The sequence below is a fragment of the Bos javanicus genome, chromosome 22 (assembly GCF_032452875.1).
Source record: "Bos javanicus breed banteng chromosome 22, ARS-OSU_banteng_1.0, whole genome shotgun sequence".
Taxonomy (NCBI): Eukaryota; Metazoa; Chordata; class Mammalia; order Artiodactyla; family Bovidae; genus Bos; species Bos javanicus.
Window position 1 is genome coordinate 54,197,482 of NC_083889.1, and position 25,664 is coordinate 54,223,145.

At 46.7% G+C, this 25,664-nt stretch overlaps 1 protein-coding gene across 1 annotated transcript in view; it reads left to right on the forward strand.

Annotated features, from left to right (window-relative positions):
* The window catches only part of CDCP1 (CUB domain containing protein 1), a 56,634-nt gene that overhangs the window by 19,179 nt on the left and 11,791 nt on the right, over positions 1 to 25,664 (forward strand). The window contains exons 2-5 of the mRNA XM_061397053.1: positions 6,869 to 7,072; positions 15,418 to 15,783; positions 17,012 to 17,380; positions 24,980 to 25,201. Coding sequence (XP_061253037.1) covers positions 6,869 to 7,072; positions 15,418 to 15,783; positions 17,012 to 17,380; positions 24,980 to 25,201 — 1,161 coding nt within the window. The remainder of the gene's footprint in view (positions 1 to 6,868; positions 7,073 to 15,417; positions 15,784 to 17,011; positions 17,381 to 24,979; positions 25,202 to 25,664) is intronic.

Below are 25,664 nucleotides of genomic sequence, written 5' to 3' on the forward strand. Positions count from 1 at the left end.
GATCTTCAAAAATAACCAGACCAAGGAAATACCAAGTTCCTGGGGAGACAAAAGAAAGAGATGCTGAAGAAGAAGATGCCTATCCATTTTATTTAAATTACAGTGCATTTATCAAGCACTCAGATGTGCCAGCGTGACTGGTGGGAGTGGGCTGGGGGTTGTGGTAGGAGGTTGAGATTGCTTCTGCTGCTGCTGCTGCTGCTGCTAAGTTGCTTCAGTCATGTCCGACTCTGTGCGACCCCATAGATGGCAGCCCACCAGGCTCCCCTGTCCCTGGGATTCTCCAGGCAAGAACACTGGAATGGGTTGCCATTTCCTTCTCCAATGCATGAAAGCAAAAAGTGAAAGTGAAGTCGCTCAGTCGTGTCCGACTCGTAGCGACCCCATGGACTGCAGCCTACCAGGCTCCTCCGTCCATGGGATCCTCCAGGCAAGAGTACTGGAGTGGGGTGAGATTGCTTCTACAGGGTTGAAATTTTCATTTCAAGGGGTGATGAATGGTGGGGAGTGGGCAAGAGGGAAGATGTGCAAACAAGGTGTCCTTCTCAAACTCCAAGCATTTGTGATAAATGAGTTATAAGTTATTTTACTCAAGCAGTGGCAGGGGTCGGGGTCTCTCTGCTACTTTTATTATAGTGAAATAAAAGTGAAAATTGGAAGTTAGCTGCACAGTCCTGTCCAACTCTTTGTGATCCCATGGACTATAGCCTGCCTGGCTCCTCTGTCCATGGCATTCTCCAGGCAAGAGTACTGGAATGGGTTGCCATTAAAAATGCCACGGACAGAGGAGCCTGGCGGGCTACAGTCCAAAGGGTGGCAAAGAGTCGGACATGGCTGAGTGATTGGGCACACGTGCAAGGGGTTAGCATTGGTGGGGGGCTGGGTAAAGAGGGTCCAGGTTTCAAGTATATATATGGTTGAATCATTGTCTTCTCCCTCTGGCTGTGCCCCTCCAGCTGGTATGTTAATCATTGAGGATGAGGGGGGAGCAGTTGAAAATGACAGTCCAGTGGGTGATGTGGCCTTGCCTTTATTATATGCTATGAAAACAGCATATAATAAAAGATCCCCTCCTTGTGCAAAGGCAGGTAGGCCTTCAGTGCTGCCTGGGCTCCGGACCCACGGTTGGATGGCATCACTGACTTGATAGGCATGAGTTTGAGTAAGCTCCGGGAGTTGGTGATAGACAGGGAAGCACGGCATGCTGCAGTCTATGGGGTCGCAAAGAGTTGGACACGACTGGACTGAACTGAACTGGGCTCTGGACCAGGGGGATCCTCTGGTCTGGGGCACTGAAGGAGAGAGATGAACTAGGGCCTGACCGTAGAGCATTCCAGGTTGTTCATCTCAAAGTCAGAGTGAAGAAACATGGTTAGATGTTAAAAGTCCACCCAAGTGAGTCATTTAACTCATCTGACAAGGCTCCATCTGCTGTATTTCCGAAATGAATTTGGATGAAAATCTGGGTTATTTAGACCCCAAAATAAAGCAACAACAGAAGTAGCATGAGCAATTCATTAAGGAAGAACTGGCATACTCAATCATTAGCCTTGGGACATTTGGCTTTCCATCTGGAGAAAAACGAAAGGGAATCCCTACCTCCTACTGTAGGGATTTTAAAAAAACACAAAAGTTTCCAGTTCGGACTCCCAGGTCCCACACAGGCCCTATTCTGACTTAGAACTTTATCATTTTTACAGCCCGTCACAGATCATTTAGTCTAGACTGTTAACCCCCAGGGGACACGGACTCTGCTGCTTCTATTACATCATTTGCACCCAGGATGGTCCCTGGAACACAGTTGTTGTTGTTGTTCAGTCACTCAGTCATGCCCGACTCTCTGCCACCCCGTGGACTGCAGCACGACAGGCCTTCCTGTCCATCGCCAACTCCCGGAGCTCGCTCACACTCATGTGATGAGTCGGTGATGCTGTCCAACCATCTCATCCTCTGTCACCCCCTTCTCTTCTGCCCTCAATCTTTCCCAGCATCAGGGTCTTTTCCAATGAGTCAGCTCTTTGCATCAGGTGGCCAATGTATTGGAGCTTCAGCTTCAGCATCAGTCCTTCCAATGAATATTCAGGGTTGATTTCCTTTAGGATTGACTGGTTTGATCTCCTTGCAGTCCAAGGGACTCTCAAGGGTCTTCTCCAACACCAGTTCAAAAGCATCTGTTCTTTGGCACTCAGCCTTCTTTATGGTCCAACTCTCACATCTGTACATGACTAATGGAAAAACCATAGCTTTGACTATATGGACCTTTGTCATATGACTCTAAAAACTGTTGGAATGAATAGGTGACTTCAAAGAATTTAAAAGAAAAAACAGATGTATGGCAAAACCAATACAATATTGTAAAGTAATTAACCTCCAATTAAAATAAATAAATTTATATTAAAAAAAAAGAAAAAACAATGAACTTCTGAAAGAGCTCATACATTTTTTTTTGGCTGTCATTGATAATGAGATAGATGGTCATACATGCAGAGTTATTTGGGGTACTGCTGAAAAGCAGGAGAGAGGATTTGAGTAGAGACATGTTAGTGAGATCAGCCTTTTCGTCTCAAGATTTAATTTAAAGCTATATGAAATTATTACACTTACCTTGGGAGAAACTCAGCCCACTTCAAAATATTATTAAACCATATTTTAACTGTGGTCATGATTATTCTTCTTTTCATTTATTAAGTGCCTACTTTGTGCAGAAACACAGTCTTTCTAACACAAGTTTTCCCTCTTTTTTTTTTAATTTATTAAGGCATAGCTTACACATAATAAACGTTACCAATTTCAAGTGCCCAGTTTGATGCCTTTGGGCATTTGTGTGCCGCCTATAATCACCATCATGGTCAAGATACAGAACAGTTATTTCACCCTACACTGTCTCCTCTGCCCTCTTTGTTTCCATCCCCTCCTCCCACCTCCAATCTTAGGGAACCACTGATCTGCTTAGGGTCTAACAGTCAGTTAAAGTAACAGTAATCAGGAATTCCCTGGAGGTCCAGTGGTTAGGACACTGCCCTTCCACTGCAGGGGGCCCCAAGTTCAATCCCTGGTCAGGGAACTGAGATCCCACAAGCTTCAAGGCATGGTAAAAAAAAAACAAACCAAAAAACAGTAATTGTAAGAGTCAAGAATTTTTGAATATTTTTACCAAAGAGGAGAAATGAGAAAGAAATTGGTAACCTAGCCAGCCAGACTGCAGCCCTGAGACAAATTGCAGCTTCACTGGACAACGAGTTAGCCCCCCTGGAGACCCAGGGTAGGGGGCCACAAAGAACTGGGTGCTCCAAGAATTTTTTTTTTATACAAATAATGTGGTGAAACCTTTTTTTGTGATTACAGAAAAAGAAGGCAAGGGTTTACATATTCAGTTCAGATATACATCTGCCCACTGAGTTTCTGATCATGCATCTGGACTTATTTTTTTAAATATTTCTTTTTAAAAATTTTGTTTATTTGGCTGTACCAGATCTTCATTGTGGTTTGTGGGATCTAGTTCTCCAACCAGGGATTGAACCCAGACCCGCTGTGTTGAGAGCATGGAGCCCTAGCCACTGGACCACCAGGCAAGTCCTTGGACTCATTTTTAATCTAGTATCTTAAAGAACCCCTGGACCTTCCCCCTCTCTCAGAAGATTCTCAAAGGCCATGCTGCTTGAAGATGAAGCAGGAAGTAAAGAAACTTCTGCCTCAGAGGATGTTTTCTTTTTCTGAAGCTATTAATTATAAAGCTCAGAGTCCCTGATTTATAAGAAACTAAAGAGTCCCACTAAGATTTATAGCCCAAACTGAAACACAGGAATGGTGGTAAGTCTATGAGAAATTACATGGTGCAAAGACAAGAATGTGGAGATTTTATGTGGTGCTGTCAGGCGGGTCGTCAATTCTGCCTCCATGAGGGCACCCAGCAGGCACTGTTTGGGTCCCAAGGCTGTCACTGAGGAAGACAGGCAAACTCCTGCTGCCCTCTGGGAGGCAGCGGCTTGCGTTCTGGTCTCGGGAGGTGGGAATGAGTAACATGGGTCCTCCAGAGGATGAACAAACAGCAGGGGCAGGACAGCTGGGTTGGGGTGGGGTGAACACTTTGGGTAATGGTCAGGGACGGCTCTGAGGAGGTGATCTTTGAGCTAAGACCCCCCAAAACAAAAAGGAACCAGCTTTTGCTAGAGAAAGAGCATTATAAAAACCAGGACCAGCACATGCAAAGGCCCTGAGGTAGCAAAGAGGCTTGTGTTCAGGAAAAAGGGCAAAGGTAGCCGTGCTCAGTGGCCAAGGTGGAGACGGATGCGAGCTGAGGGTAGAGAGATAAGCCCTGCTCCAAAATATGCAAAACCTGAGCCCTCTTGGAAACCAAGTAGCGAAGCCAGCTGTGCCGGTGCCCCCTGAGCTGCTAGTCGCGTGTCACGGCTGGGCGGTAGTACGGAATGCTTACATTGGCAAAATGGCTTCTTATTTCCTTGGATACTGATCATAGATGAGCTGCCTGGGAAGGTAGAGCTAGTCTAGCCCAACCTCCTCATTTTACAAAGGAAGGAACAGAGGCCCAGAGGGTAAAGTTCTTCCCTCATAACCTGGAGGAAATATTTGCAGTTCATTATTGTTACCGAAAGGAGGAGGGGTGTGCGGGGAGTCCAGCTGCTTGCTGCTCAAAAGGCAATAAACAGGCCAGGTTGGTGGAAAGGAAAGTTTGTTTTATTTCAGGTGGCAGCAACTGTAGGGGGAGGGTGGCAGACATCTGTGCAAAGGCCAACCCCCCACCCGGCCGCCACCGACAAGCGGGGGGTGAGAGCATTTACAGACAGATTCGGGGGTGGGGGGCACATGCAGAAACAGCACAGTCATCTCTAACAGCCAGCTTCAAATCGGTCATCAGTGGTCTGACCAGCACCATCTTGGTTGTTGTACGTACAGTTAATCTTCAGGTGTGGGGTGTGCTTGTTCCCATTTCTTTGCGGTCAGTTCTCAGAATTGAGGCAGCTCAAGTCCTGGGAACAGTCTGGTCAGCATGTAGTTAACTTCGCCACCTGGTGCTTTGGTATCTGTAAGACAGCTCACAGGATACACTCAGAATATTATCCCCAGCCCTTGAGAAAGAACTAAAGGTCCTTGACTGTGCTTAATGACTACGTTATTATTATTTAGTCTTCTTTGACTGTTTTCCTTTGTTTCCACATTTCTCATTTCTCTGATGAAACTTGTTCTTTGACTCTAGTTTGACTAAAGGCAAAAGGCAGGCAGAGGCCATGGTGGGGGCGGGCACAAGGACCATATGGTTCTGCTCTGTTTCATTATGTCAGATTGAGAGATCAGTTTCCACCCCGTATAAAGAGCTGCTGGTGGGTGGGGCTGGCATAGAGCGAATGAGGGGGAGGGGTTCAGAGGAGGTTGACAAAAATCCAGATGTTTGATGGCACACAGCAACTGGCAGGTGGGAACACGGGCACATGTGTGCCCTGAGTGGGAGAAGTGAGCACAGCTCTTGAGCAGGCTTGCAGCTCTGGGAAAATGAAGTCACACGGTTGGTCAAAAACTGGAAAGAACTCAGTTGTCATCGAATGGGTGCCCAGATGAATAGATTGCAGTCTCTCCAGACAGTGGAATACTATGCAGCAATGAAAAGGAACAAACTGCAGACCCATGCAGTAACATGGGTGACCCTCAGACATGCTGAGCAAAAGCAGCCAGCTGCTGTTTTGCAGGAAAGTCTAAGTCAGGCAAAACTAATTGATAGTTTTCTGGGGCCAGGAGTGGAGGTCGGTGGCTAAGTGCACTGAGGGAGCTTCTGTGAATGATGAACATTTTTATATTTAATCGCGGTGGTATACACACGTATACACATTTGTCAAAAGTCTTTTAGGTCTTTCTTAATGTCTGTAAATTATATCTCAATAAATTTGATTCTAAAAATTTTGAAAAGGAAAGGGGAAAGTAAAGCTTTTGGTTAAACTGCTGTTCACTGGCTAGGTGGTTACGGAGCACCTCTTGTGCATATGAGCAAGGTGCCATAACAGGTGCCAAGCGGCTGTTTGTGCCAAACACGGTGGGGAAGAGGACTGACAAGCCCCGTGGTTCCCTCCTCCAGAAGACCGTCCCCCCATTCTCTGTACCCAGCCCGTCAGCCACCCAGAGACCACAGTCAGCACCCAAATCCAGGAAGGAACAGGGATCACTAAGGAGAAAAACAGCTCTTCCTTTTGGCCTGGGAGGACCTAAAAATCCCTCAAGCAGAGGGAATGGGAAGGAGATGGGACTGGTTCATCCTGACCCAATGCACCCACCTCTCTGTTTAGTAACCAACCCCCGTCTGTCTGGCTTGATACAGTTTGCTCATGTAATTTTGCTGAGCGCCGGTCTGAGGTCTGAGCCATGTTTGGCTCTGACTCGCCAAGTTCATCGATCAGTGTGTTTATATCTAATTTCTGCAAGTTTACCCAGCCTCCACTACTGCATATATGTGTGCACAGGGCATCACAGATAAACATGTGTCTCTACAGAATGACAGTTTCTATGAGTGGACTTTTACCTACAGTCGTACTGTGAAGAGATATGGCAGTTTCTGTTTAATATTGCACAGATAGGGGTATCTGGACGCATACTGCTCTGGACATCTAGAACATGGTGCAGTGCTTTTAATTTTTCGAGAAATGAATAAGCCATATCAGAGATGAACATCAGGGCCTAGCCCTCAGTGGCCGGGTTCTGTCCACAGGTAAGGATGATGCTGTCATTTGGTATCACCCCGCTCCTCAGACCTGGAGGAAGGAATAAAAGGGTTCAGAAGACCATCCTCCTGGACCAGCTGAGGGGACGGCAGCAGGCAGGCAGCCCTAGTTCATTCTATTATTTTTCTTCCTTCTTTCTGAAGCTTATGAGATTGATCTGCCACGTGGAAGCGGCGTCACAGTCCTCCTGAAGCCTGCGACCCAGGCTCTGCCAGTGAAACTCTGTTACATCATGTCTAAGCGATGGGAAACCACCCTATCCATCAAAGCCGGAGAGAAAAAGGTCTTTTCCTTTAGCTGCCAGGATCCACATAATTACTTCGTAATCGAGATCCAGAAGAATATTGGTAAGTACTCACTCATGGATTCTTTGGCCTCCCTGTCTCTTCTTTCCAAGCTAACCCAGCCTCTACTGCTAGAGAGGTAACACCTATTCTGAAATTCTGCACTCTCTTTAGCTTGTATGTGGCCAGTCACAGTCCTAAGCGTTTTGCATAGTTTCAGGTTTGTTTTTTCTTTTAATCCTCAAAGCAGCCCTAAGAGAAGTTCTCAAAGGAAGTCACTTGCCTAAGATGGCACAGCGGGTATGTCTCAGCAAGACAGGAACCCCAAGTATTCGGGAATTCTGCATCCAGAGTGTCTGCCTGTGACCACTATGCAACACTGTCTCATAGCAGAGCTACGGATCCTCGGGTGATGCTCTGTCTGATGTGCTAAAAACATCTGGCCGAGCAGGAGCGGAAGTCAAGGGAGCTGGAGGACAGAAGAATTGGAAGATTGAGGAGATAAGAGTGGGGTAGTGGATCCACTAGTTACAATGGGAAAAAAAAACAGCAGCTTTGCAGGCTGAGGCACCTGGTTTGACTTCAAGTGCCAGGGCGACTGATCATGTGCCTTGATTGCATGGCTTCATATAAGTTACTTACCTGCTTTGCGATTTCGTTTTCTAGTCTGTAAAACAAGAGTCATTGTACCAACCAATAGGGATGTTTTCGGGATAAAATAAAATAATGGATTGAGGTGTATAACATACTGGCCTTCAATAAACTACAGATACTTGGCATTATTAATGATAACTTGAGTTTGGGATAGGAGATTGATGTAAGAAATACTAATCAGGCAGAGAGAATTAAAGGTATACTTTCCCAGTTATTTTAAGGTGGCATGCCAATGAGGAACTAATAGATATATTAACAACAATGAGAACACTATTTTGACTTTGTAATCAAAGTCATACTCAGAAAATTTCTTCACCTTTAACTGAAAATAGATCATGAAGGAAGAAGAAGAATAAAATAAACCTTGAGAAGAAGGAATTCATAAAAATAAAAAGAGAAATTAAAGTACGTAAAAGCAGTTTTAAAAATTGTGTTTATGGACTTCCCTGGTGGTCCAGTGGTTAAGAATCCGCCTGCCACTGCAGGGGACACGGGTTCAATCTCTAGTGCAACTGAGCCCATGCGCCACAACTACTGAGCCCGGGCTCCATAACAAGAGAAGAGCCTGCAGGGAGAAGCCTGTGCGCTGCAGCCAGAGAGCAGCCCCCACTCCACACAACTACAGAAGACCCGCACACAGCAGTGAAGGCCCCGTGCAGCCAAAAAGAAGTGTTCGTAACCAAAGCCAAAACCTGGTTCTTTGTAAAGGCCAATTAAAAAGACAAATCTCTGACTAGTCTCCAGGCAAGAAGAGAAATTGCAAATATATAACACTGAATGTATACATGTGGATTTAATGACATATAGAAAGCAGATTGCTGAACTGTAAGAGACTGGTAATAATTGTGAAAATCTGAATGACAAAATGATTTCCAGGGAAAATTTACTGGGCCAGATTGACTCAAAGAAAGGGAGGAAATGTGAATAAGTATATGATCAAGGAGGAAACTGAAAAAAATGTCCAGTGTGAAGGAGAAAGGGTTTGGGTTTGTCAGAGATGGTTTCACAGAAGTGCCCTATGAAACTCCAAGTAGCAGATAATTTCTGTGATATTTAAACAATTCCAGAGGAAGGTTGACAAACCTTTTTTTTGTAAAAGGCCAGAGAGTAAATATCTTAGACGTTCTATGCCAGATGGTGTCTGTCACAACTCCTTTGCTCTGCTATGATAGCACAAAATCAGCCATAGACAATAGATAAACAAATGGGCAATGAACATCCCGTGTTTATTTACAAGAACAGATGTTTGACTGGATTGGGCCTATGAGCTGTGGTTTGTCAAACCCCATTCTAGAACGTTGAAAGAGGTGAAGTTTCATAGTTCATTTTCTAAGGTCCTTAAAACCCTGATGTCAGACTCTTCCCCTGCATAAAAAGAAAATAGACTAATCTCTTATGAATATGCTTTGCCCCCCAAATCCTAAGTAAAATAGAAGTATATCAGATCCAAAAATTTCATGGAAAGACCAAAGCAACAAGAGCAAGAGGACTTGTTGGAAGACAGGATAGTTCTAACCATTAGCCAATCAGCTCAATGAACTGCAGCATGTGAGTATGTGAAAGGGAAGAACTGCAGTCGATTTTTTTTTCAATTGTGTTTATTTTTGACTGTGCCGGGTCCTCGTTGCTGAGCATGGGTTATCTCAAGTTTCAGAGTGTGGGGGCCACTCTTGATTGCGATGTTTGGGCTTCTCATTGCAGTGTCTTCTCTTGTTGCGGAACACAGGCTGTAGGCGCATGGGCTCAGTAGTTCTGGCTCATGGGTTAGTTGCCTTGTAGCATGTAGGATCTTCCTAGACTAGGGTTCAAACGCATGTCCCCTGCATTGGCAGATGGATTCTTAACCACTGGACCACCAAGGAGGCCCACACTTGATGATCTTAATAGATGATTTTAAATGATTTTAATAAAATGCTCTGGCACGCATGCTCAGTCACTTCAGTCATGTCCGACTCTGCAGTGCTATGGACTATAGCCTACCAGGCTCCTCTGTCCATGGATTCTCCAGACAAGAATACTGGAGTGGGTTGCCATGCCCTCCTCCAGGGGATCTTCCCAACCCCAGGATCAAACCTGCATCTTTTGCATTGCAGGCTTCTTTACCGCTGAGCCAACGGGGAAGCCCAAAAACACTCTTAGTAAACCAGAAATAGAGGAATGTTTTCTTAATCCAATAAATTATATTCATCAAAAACTAATAGCAGAGACTTCCCTGGCGATCCAGTGGTTAAGACTCCATGCTTCCACTGCAGAGGGCATGGATTTGATCCCTGATAGGGGAAGTTCCGCTTGCTGCACAGTGTGGCCAAAAAAAGCAATAACAAGTATATTTAACCATCAGACATAGAAGCATTACCAGAAAAACAAGGAACAACATAAGGATTCCCACTGTGCATGCTTTTGGGCGCCAGTATTCAAAGGTTCTGTTTAACTATTTAGAGATAATCTTAATAAATACATAGGATGTATATGAAGCAAAATATACAATTTTCCTGAAAGACCGAAGAGAAGACGTAAGTAAATGGAGAGATGTTCCCATGTTACCTGATGAAAATCTCAGTATTTTTTGTGTCGTTTCTCCCCAAAATTAATTTATGAGTTTAAGTCAATTACAGTTAAAATGTCAGTGAAGCTTTTACATAGGTGAGGAGTCTAAATATACTTAGAATTCAAAGGAATGGTGTATTGCTATTACAGAAAGAAGGAAATCTATGTATTAATGTTTGACATGGAAAGATACCCCTGGTCGTTTTGTTCCATGCAAAACAATGCAGCTTTCAGTAGGAGAAGAGTTTGTATAGTTTGTTGCTGTTATTTAGTCGCTAGGTTGTATCTGACTCTTTTTGGACCCCACGGGCTGTAGCCCGCCAGTCTCCTCTGTCCATGGGATTTTCCAGGCTAGAATTCTGGAGTGGGTTGCCCCTTCCTGTTCCAGGGGATCTTCCCGAACCAGGGATCGAACCCGTGTCTCCTGCTTGACAGGCAGATTCTTTCCCACTAACCTATACAAGGAAGCCCTTGTATAGCTTAATTTCACTTTATTAAGTACACAGAATCATACAGAGCCTCAAGTCTGGAGGGTTAAACACCAAAATGCTATCCTTATATTATTTCTCTAGTGAGTAGGGGAGGGGCACAGGTGGCGTCCATGGTCTTCTTTCTGTTCCTCTGTACTGTCATTTTTTTACAAGCAGGCATTACTTTTATAACCAGTTAAGTCAAGAAAATGACTGCCATCTTGAAAAAAGGAAAAAGATACCACAATCGTTATCTCACAAGACACATCTCATGAGCCCCGTCTCACACAGTTTCCCAAATAATAAAAACCCATGCTCGCAGTTTCTGAAAATGATATGAAAATAACATTTTTAGAATTATAAATCTACACACTGGAATCAAGTTCAGTGTTCTGCTTACCTCTGGTTTTTGAAAACCTTTCTGAATAAACATTCTGAAAGTTTCAATGTTTAGCCCCTCTGCTGTCATCCCTTCTTTTTTAAAAAAGAAGTTCAATTTTTATTTTATATTAGATATAACTGATTTACAATGCTATCCCTTCTCGAAGGACTCCATTAAAGCTAATGAAGGTAGAAGTCTGTGCGGGGGAACTGAGGTGTGAATCACTTCAGAAATGACGCTTCTCCATCCTCTGGATAAGGAATCATTTGAGTTACGTAAACCTTTTTGCACTGGACGGGGAACTGAAGACTTGGAGGCTCCAAAATCACTGCAGATGGTGATTGCAGCCATGAAATTAAAAGACACTTACTCCTTGGAAGGAAAACATGACCAACCTAGGCAGCATATTCAAAAGCAGAGACATTACTTTGCCAACAAAGGTCCATCTAGTCAAGGCTATGGTTTTTCCAGTAGTCATGTATGGATTTGAGAGTTGGACTATAAAGAACGCTGAACACTGAAGAATTGATGCTTTTGAACTGTGGTGTTGGAGAAGACTCTTGAGAGTCCCTTGGACTGCAAGGAGATCCAACCAGTCCATCCTAAAGGAGATCAGTCCTGGGTGTTCATTGAAAGGACTGATGTTAAAGCTGAAACTCCAGTACTTTGGCCACCTGATGCAAAGAGCTGACTCATTTGAAAAGACCCTGATCCTGGGAAAGATTGAGGTCAGGAGGAGAAGGGGACGACGAAGGAGGAGATGGTTGGATGGCATCACCGCCTCAATGGACATGAGTTTGGGTGGACTCTGGGAGTTGGTGATGGACAGGGAGGCCTGGCATGCTGCAATTCATGGGGTCGCAAAGAGTCGGACACGACTGAGCCACTGAACTGAGCTTGTGTGTCCATTTGAAAACTAAGCTCTTAGCAGCACATTAAAAAGTGTCCACACAACCTGACAGCCGCAGGGTCACGTGACTGGTGGCAGAGCTGTGGCTGAGAGACGGAGCTTTTTTGCTCCAGGTACTTGGTATGGAATTAAGTCAGAATCACTGCCTTAGTTGGGTTAAGTGATCCCATATGAACACGGAAGCCAGTAGGAGCCACTCCGAGCCACATGGCAGGTGTAGCTAAAAAGTAGACCTGGCTTAATGCAAACAGTAGAGTTTCTGTGAGCTCCAAAACGTTGATACTATCTTTACCTACACACAAAACCTGATTTTAGCTGCATTCGTCACCTCGTTATCTAACCTTGCTTTATCACTTGAGCAGTGCAGGGCACTGGCAAGAGCGCAAGTCAACAAACAACAGTCTGGGCTTTCGTCCTGGGAGTGTGTGCACTGTGAGCAGCACACAAGCCACCGGGACTCTGGGGCTCTTTGCAAAAAATGAGAGGCTTGATGTGCTGACCTCAGAGGTCCTTGACAGCTCTGAAATTCTCCTATAAGTCCTTTTCGAGTTGGCAGTAGTTTCGCATACTCCCCCGGAGCAGCAATAAAACACTTGCAGATTATTATTACAGTGGCCAGAGTGCTTTGCACCTTTCAGATTCCCTGTGCTCGAGACAGCAAAAGCCACACTGCCTTTTCCTTAGTGCCTCCCTGAGACAACCTTTCTCCCTTTGTTTTCTTTTGTTTCTTTTAAATTTCTTTTCAATGGGAGTATGATTGCTTTACCATGTTGTGTTAGTTTCTGCGTGCAGCAAGGTGAATCAGCCATAGGTATACATGTATCCCCACCCTCTTGAGCCTCCCTCCCGGCCCTCTAGGTCATCACAGAGCACGGGCTGAGCTCCCTGTGCTATGCAGCAGCTTCCCACTAGCTATGTATTTCGCACACGGTCGTGTGTATATGTCAGTGCTCCTCTTTCAGTTCATCCACCTTCTCCTTCCCCCGCTGTGTCCGCGCGTCCATTCTCTATGTCTGCATCTCTGTTGTTGTTCAGTCACTCAGTTGTGTCTGACTCTGCGACCCCATGGACTGCAGCACGTCAGGCCTTCCTGTTCCTCCCTCTCTATTCTGACAGCGTCTCTATTTGTTGTTCTGCAAATAGGTTCATCATACCATATTTTAGATTCCATATATATGCATTAATATACGATATTTGTTTTTCTCTTTCTGACTTACTCTGTAATACAGATTCTAGTTAAATCCACCTCACTGAAAATTCTCCCTTTGTTTTAAAAAGGTTTAGGAAACAAAGTACATCAAAGGATTAGACATTAGCCTTAGGGGAAAAGATTCAACAGCAGTGGTAATAACATACCAGCATTAAAGCCAGGAGGCAAGAAGATGACCTGGCCTCTGGGTTCCAGCCATTAAGGGCTTGTACACTCAGGGCATACTCCATCTGTTGATGACTGCACTGATGGGAAAACCAGTTTTAAAGGGTAGAGCTTGGCGCAGTGCCTGAAAAATTATGAAATCATGACTTTCGGGATCAAGGAGGTAGGACATCCCAAAGCACAAGCCCCACTGCAAAGGGCCCCCCTCTGGGGGCTGAGAATGCAGCCACAAGCTGGACTCCACTGACTTAATCTGGAAAACAATGCTGGTTTCCCCTGCTCTTCAAAAGCAGAGTTCCTGTGACACTTTTTTCACAAGCTGGAATGGTGTAAATTGAAGCAGCAATTACCATAGGACATATTTTGCTAATGGAGGCACAAAGTAATTTGAAATAAAGCACAGATGCTCACAGATACAGTACAGAGCTGTGACGGCTTGTTGCTGAGAGGCTGAGTCTCATTCCAGGGGAGAGAGAGCAATGCCCACTCCCGAGGTACGCACTGCCTCTCTAATGGCTCCCTGCAAAATAAACACCAAACGCTGTTCACGCTTTCCACCTTTTTTCATAAAAGCAAAAATTCTCTTTGGATTTATTTTGGTTCGTGGAAACACGTACTAATGTAAGTCTTTCATAAAAGCGAAGTGGTATAAAGCGAAGTTGCAAAAAGTGGGGGAGACGTGTAGTTAGGAGGTAACTTTGGTCTGGTCCACTGGAAGAAGAGCCTGACATGGGGATTCTTGTCTTTAAGTTGGTATCAAGAGAGTTCCCTTGGGAGAGGACTCTCCTAGCGGTCCAGTGGTTAAGGCTTCGCTTTCCAGTGTAGGAGGTACAGGTTTGATCCCTGGTCAGAGAGCTAAGGTCCCACATGACTCTCAGCAAAAAAAAACAAAACAAAACCATAACATAAAACAGAAGCAATATTGTAACAAATTCAATAAAGACTTAAAAAAAATAAAAGGTCCAAAAAAAAAAAAAAACTCTTAAAAAAAAGGAGAGTTCCCATCGGAAGAAACCTGTGAAGAAGTGAGGAAAAACAGGATAAGAGGAAAACAGAATAAAATGAGTAAAGTGAGGGATACTTGTGGTTTTAGCTGTAGGCTGAATGGGAACTTGAGTGGCAGTTGCCGGGCTGGGTCATGTGAAAAGGGGCAGAGGGTCAGGCTGGTGGTGACTGGGGCTTCCCCTGTGGCCCTGTGATAAAGAACACTCCTGCTAATGCAGGAAACGCAAGTTTGATCCCTGGGTTGGGAAGATCCCCTGGAGGAGAGAATGGCAACCCACTGCAGTGTTCTTGTCCAGAGAATCCCATGCACAGGGGAGCCTGGTGAGCTGTGGTTCATAGGGTCACAAAGAGTCGGACACGACTGAAGATCTCTTGGCTGCCACCCTCTGAGGGGATGCGAGTCGGGGAGCAGGGAAGTCTCAGGCTTTTCTGCCCCAAAGCAGTTCCCTCCAGCCAAGGCACTTCCCCAGAGAGGGACACACTCCTCAACCATGGGCAGGCAACATTCACGTAGCCAGGAGATGGGGGGCGGCGGGGGGAATGGTTTGGATATGATTCAATAAATTACAATAAATTACATTTATTGTGCACCTTACTTCTATTGTTTTTTTAGCCTTTATTTTATTTTTTTTACCTTTTAAAAAAAGTATCTATTTTTAATTGGAGGATGATTGCTTTACAGTGCTGTGTTGGTTTCTGCCAGGTGTTGTTCAGTTGCTCAGTTGTGTATGGCTCAGTTTGCAACCCCAGGGACTGCATTCCCTGTCCTTTACCGTCTCCCCAGATTTGCTCAGACTCATGTCCATTGAGTCAGTGATGCCATCCAACCATCTCATCTTCTGCCGCCCCCTTCTCCTCCTGCCCTCAATCTTTCTCAGTGTCAGGGTCTTGTTTTTTCTGCTACACAACATGAATATTTCTACTGTTACCAAATCAGTGCCACCTCAGATCATCAGGTGTTAGATCCCAGAGGTTGGGGACCCCTGCACTCCAGGGGCTGAAGAGGTGGGGCAGTGAGGGGCCCAGTAGCGTTTGTGACCAGACCGTTTTGTGACTGTGTTTCAGACTGCGTGTCAGGCCAGTGTCCCTTTGGGGAGGTTTATCTTCAGCCTTCCACGTCGGTGTTGCCCACCCTCAACAGAACCTTCATCTGGGACATCAAAGCGAGCAAGAATGTCAGTCTCGAGCTGCAGTTCTCCCTGTCACGCCTGAGGCAGATTGGGCCGACGGAGAACTGCCCGGATGGAGTCACTCACCGCATCAGCGGCCGCGTCGACGCCAGCACGATGGTCAGGATCGGGACCTTCTGCGGCAACGGCACTGTGTCCCGGATCAAGATGCAAGAGGGAGTCAACCTGGCCTTGGACCTGCCGTGGTTCCACAGCAGAAACGTCTCTGGCTTCAGCATCGCAAACCGCTCGTCGATAAAACGTGAGCTTGCCCACCCCCATCTCCCCCAGTAGTGGTTGAGGTTGAAACCTACAAAATCAGCCTCGCTCTCCATCAGAAACAGTCTGATGGGGCGGTTTTGTGATTCCATCTGACCCCTTAAAGCACATCCCACTCTTTTGTGAACACACAGGACGCCTGGTGTGAGCCCACCCTTCGCTGTTACACAGACCCGGTGGCGACTCTTTCCTTTGTCCTTGGTATGTGACACTTGTGTTCAAGAAACAGAACGGGACTGGCTGCACAAATCTATCGCTCCGTGACTCTGTTTCTCATGTCTTTGTCCTGTTTTCTGTCTCTTTCATATTTTCTAGAATCATATCGGTGGCCATGTGCCAAAGCTGGCTCACAGCAGCTCTGAGTGCCAGTTGCTAAGTGTTCTGGAATTTTGTGAGCTGGTAAACAGAGCAATTACTAAAACTATATAAACTTATAGCTAGATAAATTAGTTGAGAAGCAAAGGTAAAAGACCTTGAAGCTCATCCCTTCTTAGTTACTGCAGTTTACTCTTCTCTATGGTCTGAGGGTGGATATGCCGATGGGTCTGTTTGGTAAAAATCCTATGTTATGGAGAGGCTGTCCATCACCTCCCACCTCCATGTTCATCCATCTCCTGTCAGCAGTTTGAAAACAGCAATAGTGGGAGTCTTTACACCAAGGAAGTGGGCAGACATTACAAATTAGGGCTTTATTTTTTTCCCCTGCTGGGCTGGTTATTAAACATTTACTCACACATGCTGATGTATCCTCATGCTCACTGTTGTTCAGTCGCTTAGTTGTGTCTGACTCTTTGCGACCCCATGGACTGTAGCACACCAGGCTTCCCTATCCATCACTATCTCCCAGAGCTTGCTCAAACTCATGTCCATCGAGTCAGTGATGCCATCCCACCATCTCATCCTCTGTCGTCCCCTTCTCTTGCCCTCAATCTTTCCCAGCATCAGGGTCTTTTTCAATGAAAGGTGACCAAAGTATTGGAGCTTCAGCTTCAGCATCAGTCCTCACAATGAATCTTCAGGGTTGATTTCCTTTAAGATTGACTGGTTTGATCTCCTCTACCTTGAGTATAAACATGCCATATCCAGACCCAATGCTCAGGATCTGAGACCTAGCCCTTCACCTCTTCTCTAACCCTGGACCCTCCAGCCACGAATGACCAAGGCAGAGTGTAATCACCTCCTATTCTCTCATTTGGGTTCCACTCCCACAGGCCTGTGCATCATCGAGTCTGTGTTCGAGGGTGAGGGCTCGGCCACTCTGATGTCCGCCAACTACCCGGCCGGCTTCCCCGAGGACGAGCTCATGACATGGCAGTTCGTCATTCCCGCACCCCTGCGGGCCAGCGTCTCCTTCCTCCAGTTCAACGTCTCCAACTGCGTGAAGAAGGAGGAGCGGGTGGAGTACTACATTCCGGGCTCCACCACCAACCCTGAGGTGTTCAAGCTGGAGGACCAGCAGCCCGGGAACATGGCCGGGAACTTCAACCTCTCTCTGCAGGGCTGTGACCAAGATGCCCAGAATCCAGGCATCCTCCGGCTGCAGTTTCAAGTTTCTGTCCAACATCCACAGAATGATAGCAGTAAGTGAGCCCCACCTTCCTTCCCCTCTCCCTCCTTTGTTCCTTCCTGGAATCTCTTGCCTGGGGTGAGGTTCCTTTCTACTTCTCGTCTGTCAGTCAGTCACACGTGGACTCTGGACCCCGTAAGACTTTCAGGAAGTCCGTTGCTAGTGATACCAGGTCACTGGGTGAACGAGGAGCATGCCTCCATTTCAGCACAATAAGCTGAGACGATCTTGCGTTCAGGGTGCTGAGTTGTTTTTAATGAAGACATTGGAAGGTTACGCTCTAGAGCTCATGTCTTGACTGACCCTCCAGTGAATCAGGACGTCACCAGCACTGTGAGCACTGCTAATAACACTTTTATTGGCTGCATGCCCCATACCACGGGCACACTCTGCATGCCAAGTCCTGCCCTAGGTACACCACTCATGTGGTCCCAACTAATCCTTACTATAGTCTTGTAAGGGAGACAGGGGTTGTCTTCATTTGTTTTTTGAAATTGTTTGTGTATTTTTGACTGCGCGGGTCTTCATTGCTGCAAGCGGGCTGTCCCTCAGTTCCAGTGAGTGGGGGCTACCCTCCGTTGTGGTACGCGGGCTTCTCGCTGTGAGGGCTTCTCCTGTTGCGGAGCGTGGGCTCCAGGCCCATGGGCTTCTCGCTGTGAGGGCTTCTCCTGTTGCGGAGCATGGGCTCCAGGCGCATGGGCTTCTTGCTGTGAGGCTTCTCTGGTTGCGGAGCATGGGCTCCAGGCACATGGGCTTCAGTAGTTGCACACGAGTAGTGACACACAAGCTCTTCCCAGAAGAGGGGTCGAACCTGTGTCCCTTGCATTGGCAGACAGATTCTTACCTGCTTTACCTGCAGGGAAGTCCCAAGAGTTATCTTCATTTATTGATGACAAACCAGAAGGTTCAGGGAGGATGACACTAGCCCAACATCACACAGCTTGCCAGGAGCAGAGCAAGCTCAGAACCTGCGGCCTGTGCTTCTGGACCACACAGAACCCCAGGTTCTGTGACAGTGAGGTTGTCTTCATTTGTTTTTTGAAATTGTTTGTGTATTTTTGACTGTATTGTGTATTTTTGACAAACGTGTGTTCCACACACGTTTGCTGAGATGCCGTGAACCTTGAGAAGGGTTGTCAGGGCCGAAACTACAGCGAGGTGACGTGCCCAGGGCACAGCATTGGAGGAGGCCCCAGCTCCCATGCGCACACTCCTACAGACCCCTACCCGTGGATCAGTACGAGGTCGGCCCCTGACAGCAAGCACCTCCTTAATGCTTGCTCCCTGGGTTCCCTTGCCTCAAAGGAGGGGAGTCGCATGGATATTGAGAAAAAGGTACAGGATGAGTTCAGAGGGGCTCTTCCCCGGGGTTGTCTATGAGCTGGAGTCTGTGAGTTGTGATGTGTGGCCTTGAACCAGGACCTCTGTGACACGTGCTAAGGATGGATCCTGCCCACAGGCTGCTTCTCATCCTTATCTTTATCAGTATTTGCTTTGGAAAGTAGGCAGAAACAGGCAGAGAATCAGGCAGAGAAAACAAGTGGGAGTGTGGACTGGCAGGCCTGGTAAATATCTGCCAAGGGATCATACGGGATCCACTCCCAGATTTGCCCATCTGAGGCTGTCTTGGGAGTGCCCGCTCAGCGCTCACTTGGAGCCCGGCTCCTGGAGAAGCCTCAGTTCCATCATTTCTTGGCCCGAGATTCCTTCTAATTCACAGGAACCGTGTACAAGGCATAACGTTATATATACATGTGTGTGTGTCCATTGATGAGTCCACTGTCATCAATGTTAGCAGAATGTTGAAAACAGCCATTGGAGGAATCAGAAATGGACTGGGTTTGAGTTGTAGAAGACGAAGGGATTTGTTTACCATCTTGGTCATAGTGAAGTGCTGCTGCTGAATTCTGCTTCCTGTAACATCGGCCGGGTTGAAAGCTACATCTGATCAAATTGTTAAGCATGCTATTACCAGCATCAAGAAGGATACAGCTTTAGTTTTGAGGCAAATAGTGGTTAACTGCAATTTAGATGTGTTTAGCAGCGTCAAGGCTTTACATCAAGCAGGGTTTGCCTTTTTCTAGACTACTGAGTGAACCTGGCTGGCAGAAGTATTTTTTTTATTAGATTCAATTACTTTTGGTTGTGCTGGGTCCTCATTGCTTTGGGCGGGCTTTTCTGTAGCTGCGGTGAGCGGGGGCTACTCCTCGTTGCGGTGCGTGGGCTTCTCACTGCGGTGGCGTGTTTTGGAGCACGGGCTCTAGGGCATGCAGGCTTCAGGAGTTGTGGCTCCTGGGCCCTGGAGCACAAGCTTAGTAGTTGTGGCTCATGGATTTAGTTGCCCTGCGGTATATGGGATCTTCCCAGACCCGGAATCACACCCGTGTCACCTCCGTTGGCAGATGAACTCTTACCCACTGTACTATCAGGGCTGTCCAGCAGAAGTATCTTTAGAGATAAAATTAGTCGAGACTGGGTGCCCTGAGAGCTCTGAGTCTCTGGACATCTCCATCTTTGAAACCCAGCATGGACCCTAAATTTCAGGACATTGTGCAAGGCAGCGAGCCCTGTGCACTCACACGTTTGTCAGGCTCTATAAATATGTGTGGACAGCTTGTCTTGCAGGCAGCATAGGCCGGCAGTCAAGGGCACTCCCTCTGGAGTTGGCCTCCGAGAAGTTAAAATCCTGGCTCCCCTACTCACTGTGTGAGCCCAGGCAAGTCACTTCACTCCTGTGTGACTCAGTTCATCTTCCGGTGGCGCCAATAGGCCTGCCCTCGTAGGGGTGCTGTGAAAATGCAATGAGGGGGCACTGCCTGGCAGGTCGTAAGCACTGTCTGAATGTTATCCTGCCAGGTGCCAGGTCAGGGAAGGGAGGCAGCGTCAAACAAGACACAGCACTTGTCCTTAGAGGTTAGCTGGCAATCCAGAAGGCAGATGAGATTTGTAGGGTGCTGGTGGTCCCCTCCCAGAGGAGTTTCTTCTATTTTCATGTCTTGTTGGTTTTATTTTAATAATTGCAGTCTTTGTGCCCTGTTGGTGTGACATGTGGTCACCGTGTGGGTGGCCGTTTCTCCACAGGCTCCTCTGGGGCTGCAGTGGATCGCTGTAGGGGCCCAGGACCCCGGTACGCTGTGCATCACTGGGACGGGCGGGGGTCTTCAGGGCCGGGTCTCCTGGTTCTGCTCCAGCCGATTCTGTCTGTCATTTTCATGCCCTCTCAGCATCAGCTGGTGGTAACAAATGCCGTTGGTCTTGTTTCTCCCTTTCTTGCACAGATGATAGAAGTTTCAGAGGAAATTTTGGCTGGCATCTCTACCCACTTGGCTGTCTTCCCCACCTTGGCACTGTCTCTGCACTTGTATTGGCAGAGGGGTCATCATCTCCATCCTTTCCTGAGTGCTGGTGGTCAGCTATTCCCGGCTTGTGGTTGGCTGTTTGGTGCTAGGAGCTGGTTGTTCCACACTTGTGGCTGTTCTGTACCCACGGTTGGCCAGTTCATATCTGTGTTAAACTCTTATGGATTGCCAGTAACTTCAGCCATGCTGCGCCTCCCACTGTGTCTGTGCTGGGGTTCCTGATCTCCCTACATATACCTTCTCCTAGGCAATGAAGAGGGTCTCCCTGGTGGCGCAGTGGTAAAGAATCCGCCTGCCAGTGCAGGAGACCCAAGAGACACGAGTTTGATCCCTGGGTCAGGAAGATCCCTGGGTCAGAAAGATCCCCTGCAGCAGGGCATGGCAACCCACTCCAGTATTCTTGCCTGGAGAATCCCATGGACAGAGGATCCTGGCGGGCTACAGTCCATGGGATGGCAAAAGTCAGACACAACTGAAGTGACTTAGCACACTCGCATGCTAACTTAGGAGCAGTCAGATGGAAGAGATGCATGGGTATGTGGGAAGGAGGGCAGGGCTTCCAGGCTGTCTCCCCAAATCTCCACGTGTTGACCCACCTGGAAGCCCCTCAGAAGCAGTTTCAGGGGCATGTAACGGGATTCAGAGCAGGGAGCATGCCTCAGGCTTGGGGGGCGGGGTACCAAGAGGAGACTCGTGACAGAGCCTGGCCCCTCTCAAGCTGCCTGAGGCCCCACACAGGACGTGCCCCTCGTGGCCACAGGAAAGAAACACATATGTGCTGTTTATGCTCTTTGCTTTTTTTTTAATTTACTTTTTTTGGCTGCGCCTGGCGGCCTGTGGAATCTTAGTTTCCCGACCAGGGATTGAACCTGCACCTCTGCACTGAAAGCAGTGGGTCTTCACCATCAGACCACCAGGGAAGTCCCTCTGCTCTTTCTTAATTTTGGAGATGAGAAAAAAGCTAGAGGTTTTGGGTGAGAGGGACTTCAAGAGCCTTGACCTTGCTTTGTCCCAGCAGAAGGAAGCAAATGCTCAGACCACCACACCAGGAACCCCCATGAGAGTGGTTTGCACTCAGCACACACCATGTCCCAATCATCCATCTGATCATCCATCTGTCCATGTCTGGGTCCTGCTAAACACCCCATCAGGCATCTTGTCTTATTTCTCTATCTTCCCACTCTCAGCAGTATCCAGCACATTCCAGGCCCTCTGTAAACCCTGCTTCACTACTCTCAGGAGGCCCCCTCTTACCCAAAGTGGTTCAGACTCAGAGCACTTTGGTGCTCCAAAAGCACCACGCCTCAAAAGGGGCAAGGGTGGCATACAGTGGCGGCACCAAGAGCGCAGCTGCGGAGAAGCCGGACAAGGGCAAGAGAAGTAGAACCAGAGCAGAGGCAGAGCTGGGAGGCCTTCTCAGGCCACACAGGGCGGCTGTCACAGCCCCCTTGCAAAGGCAGAGCCTCGGCAAGGGCAGAGGCAGCTGTCAGAGGCACCCAGACCCTTATCATCATCCATCCAGTAGGACCTGACTACAGTCGGCTCAGAGTGCCAAAAAAAAAACCCAACTTAATGAATATGGACAGCAGGAAGGTACTACATTGAGCCTGACCGCCCCCCAAGCCCTTTTCTCAACCTCTGTACTTTGCTGAAAATATCAACTAGGCTCACACTAGACCCAGACGGCTCCTGCAGAGATTATCTTTCCATGGCTTGACCACAAGCACCCTGTGTCTTAAGACAGTAATGTACAACCTGCCCTGGACTCGAGGAATGACTGATCTAGCCAGCTGTGACCAGATGTGTGAGCACAGATAGCCTACATTGCCCAAAACCTGCAGCTTAACCATGTCTGAGATTGTCAGAGAGCTTGATTCATAATTATCTCCACCGAGCACCAACTCAACGGACATGAATTTGAACAAACTCTGGGAGATAGTGAAGGACAGGGGAGCCTGGCAGGCTACAGTCCATGGGGTCACAAAGAGCTGGACACGACTGAGCAACTAACATTTCCTACCTTCTGGAAGATACATTTACTTGCTCAGAAAATACCAACAGACTAAGTGTATCTTCAAGCCCTGTGGGTTTCCAAGTTATCATGATTCAAATAAGGTAAAGGGACGGGAGTTTCCAGCATTGTGAATCACATGCTTCCAGTGACCCATCTGGGTAAACGCTGGTTGCGGAAGCAGTTACACTGCTTCTTTTTCAGCTTTCGTAACCACCAGAAGCCACCTGGAGCCCTTAACTAAATGTTGGCTTTGTTTGTATTTTTTGTTGGGTAACTCCTGCTCTAAAAATCCAAACATCACAGACAAAGCTAAAATCTCCTTGACAATCTGTATTGTCCCTACTTCCAGGCTCCCCTCCCAGGGTAACCACAGTTATGTGTGTGCTTAGTCGCTCAGTCGTGTCCAACTCTTTGTGACCCCATGGACTGTAGCCCGCCAGCCTCCTCTGTCCGTGGAATTCTCCAGGCAAGAATACTGGCATGGGTTGCCATGTCGTCCTCCAGGGCATCCTCCCAACCCAGGGATGGGACCCAGGTCTCCTGCATTGCAGGTAGATTCTTTACCATCTGAGTCATCGGGGAGGCCCATAACCACAATTATGAATTTGTTATATTCCTCGCCAAATTTTTTTCTCTTCATTTAAATATTAAATGCAAATGTATGTACATGTAGAAACAGCTATTTCACTTTACATAGAGATTTTACAATCAAATAATGTCACAGTCTAAATATGGTTCTACAGCTTGCTATTTTGTCTCATACAACATCTTCTTAACTGCTGTGTAATATTCCCTTCATGCGTTTCATGGTCTGTTTAACTATTCCAGTATTATTCCGCTAACTATCGCTGGTGTACAAATGTGGGCATATATCCCCATACACTGCTGGAGTTATAGGGCTGAAGAGCTTTTATTTTTATCCTATGCTTTTTTTTTTGACTGCACCACGTAGTCTTAGTTGCGGTATGTGGGATCTTTGCTGACACGTGCAGCATCTTTAGTTACAGCACGTGGGATCTTGTTGCCTGACCAGGGATTGAACCCAGGCCCCCCCTGCATTAGGAGCCTGGAGTCTTAACCACTGGACCACCAGGGAAGTCCCACTGTATTTGATTTTAATTTGCTTTTCTCTAATTACAAGCAGTATTACAAGCAATACTAAGAACCCTTCAATGGCATCTCACTCCAGTGTTCTTGCCTGGAGAATCCCATGGACAGAAGAGCCTGGCAGGCTACAGTCCATGGGGTTACAACAGTCAGACTCGACTTAGAGACTAACCCACCAGAGAAAGACTACCCTCGATTCGGCAGCAAGTGACAACTGTCCTTAAGATTTCTTTTTTTTTTTCCCCTGATAGAAAAAGAAAACACTTGGAAAATGAAAATAATAAATTTTCTATTCAAATGTAAAAAAAAAAAAAAAAACCCTTCACATTTTGGATATTTGGACATTTATATTTCCTGTACTGTGAACTCCTCAGTCATTCTGTTACAAACATTTTCTCCCAGTGTGTGCCTTGTCCTTCAGACATTGTTTTTGGTACCTCAACCAGAGAGACATTTTTATCTTTTTTTTTGCTTTTATAATTTGTGTTTATTCCACATTTAAAAAGATAATCTCTTTGTTTTTATTTTGGTGACTGCTCTGAGGCACCAGTGTAACATTCCTCTTTTACTCATGGGAGACATCATTCTCTTGGCCCAGCCTATGAAGTAGTTCATCTTTTTGTCGCTTATTTGAAATGTAGCATTTATTAGAGACTATATCTGTGATTCCATTCTGTCTATGAATCCTGTCTCCCTGCACTAATACCAACGGTTGTTAATTACTATTCATAGTAGCAGAATATTTAAATAGGTGATGCTACATCCCACTTGGTTGACTAAGATTTAATGAATATTTTTAAAGATTAGTGAGTATGAAAACTGTATACTAAAGTAGATATATCTGTACAAAATAATAAAGTAAAAGCTGAATATACATTTTTATATACACTGTAATATGCATGAACAAGGACTAAAATGAATTTGAAGAAATGAAGTGCTTCCATGAGAGGGGTAGAAATGCAGTCCTGCTCATTTTCTTTTTAAATTTTGTTTCAAGCTATCATAATGTTCTCTTACTAATAAACAAACTTCCCAGCATTCCCCAGCCATGAGAGGTTCTGTGCTCATTTTTGCCTCCACGTGAGGTTGGTCCTGACCGTTCTTCAGGCCTGTTTTGTACTTGTGGTTCCAGATAAAACCTACGTGGTTGACTTGAGTAAGGAGCGAACCATGTCGCTGTCCATCGAGCCACGGCCCAACAAACTGAAACGCGAGTTTGTCCCCAGCTGCTTCGTGTGCCTGAACTCTCGGACCTGCAGCACCAACCTCACCCTGACAGCTGGCTCCAAACACACTATCTCCTTCCTCTGTGATGATCTCACACGCCTGTGGATCAACGCCGAGAAAACCATAAGTACGATCCTGTCTCAGTGGGGTCCGCTGGGTGGGTTGTAAATAATCTGATCACCAGCAGGGCAGAGCAGGGGCAACCGGCAAGCACAGAGTGAGGTAGAGACACACTTCCTTTTAGGACCAGCAGCCTCAGTGGGGACATGCTTCCTTCAGAAGCAGGTAGCGTCCCCCAGGTCCATGCTCACGTCTCCTCTGCCCAGCCTCCAGTCTCCCTCTTTTGAAGTCCTTGTAGCCTTCCCTAACCTCCCCCATGCACACCCCCTGCTTCCACTCTCACTACCTGCTCTTCTTCTCTTGCATAAGAGCAAGTCTTGAGGTCAAAGACTTTGGCTTCTTCCATTTTTTTTAACCCCTTTAGTTACTAGCCACGCCAGACGAGTGCTTGTCACGTAAGAAATGTTCCGTCAGTGGAGAGCAGCAAAACCAAGAGGCACCTCCTCCTGGCGACCATCATCTCTCACATG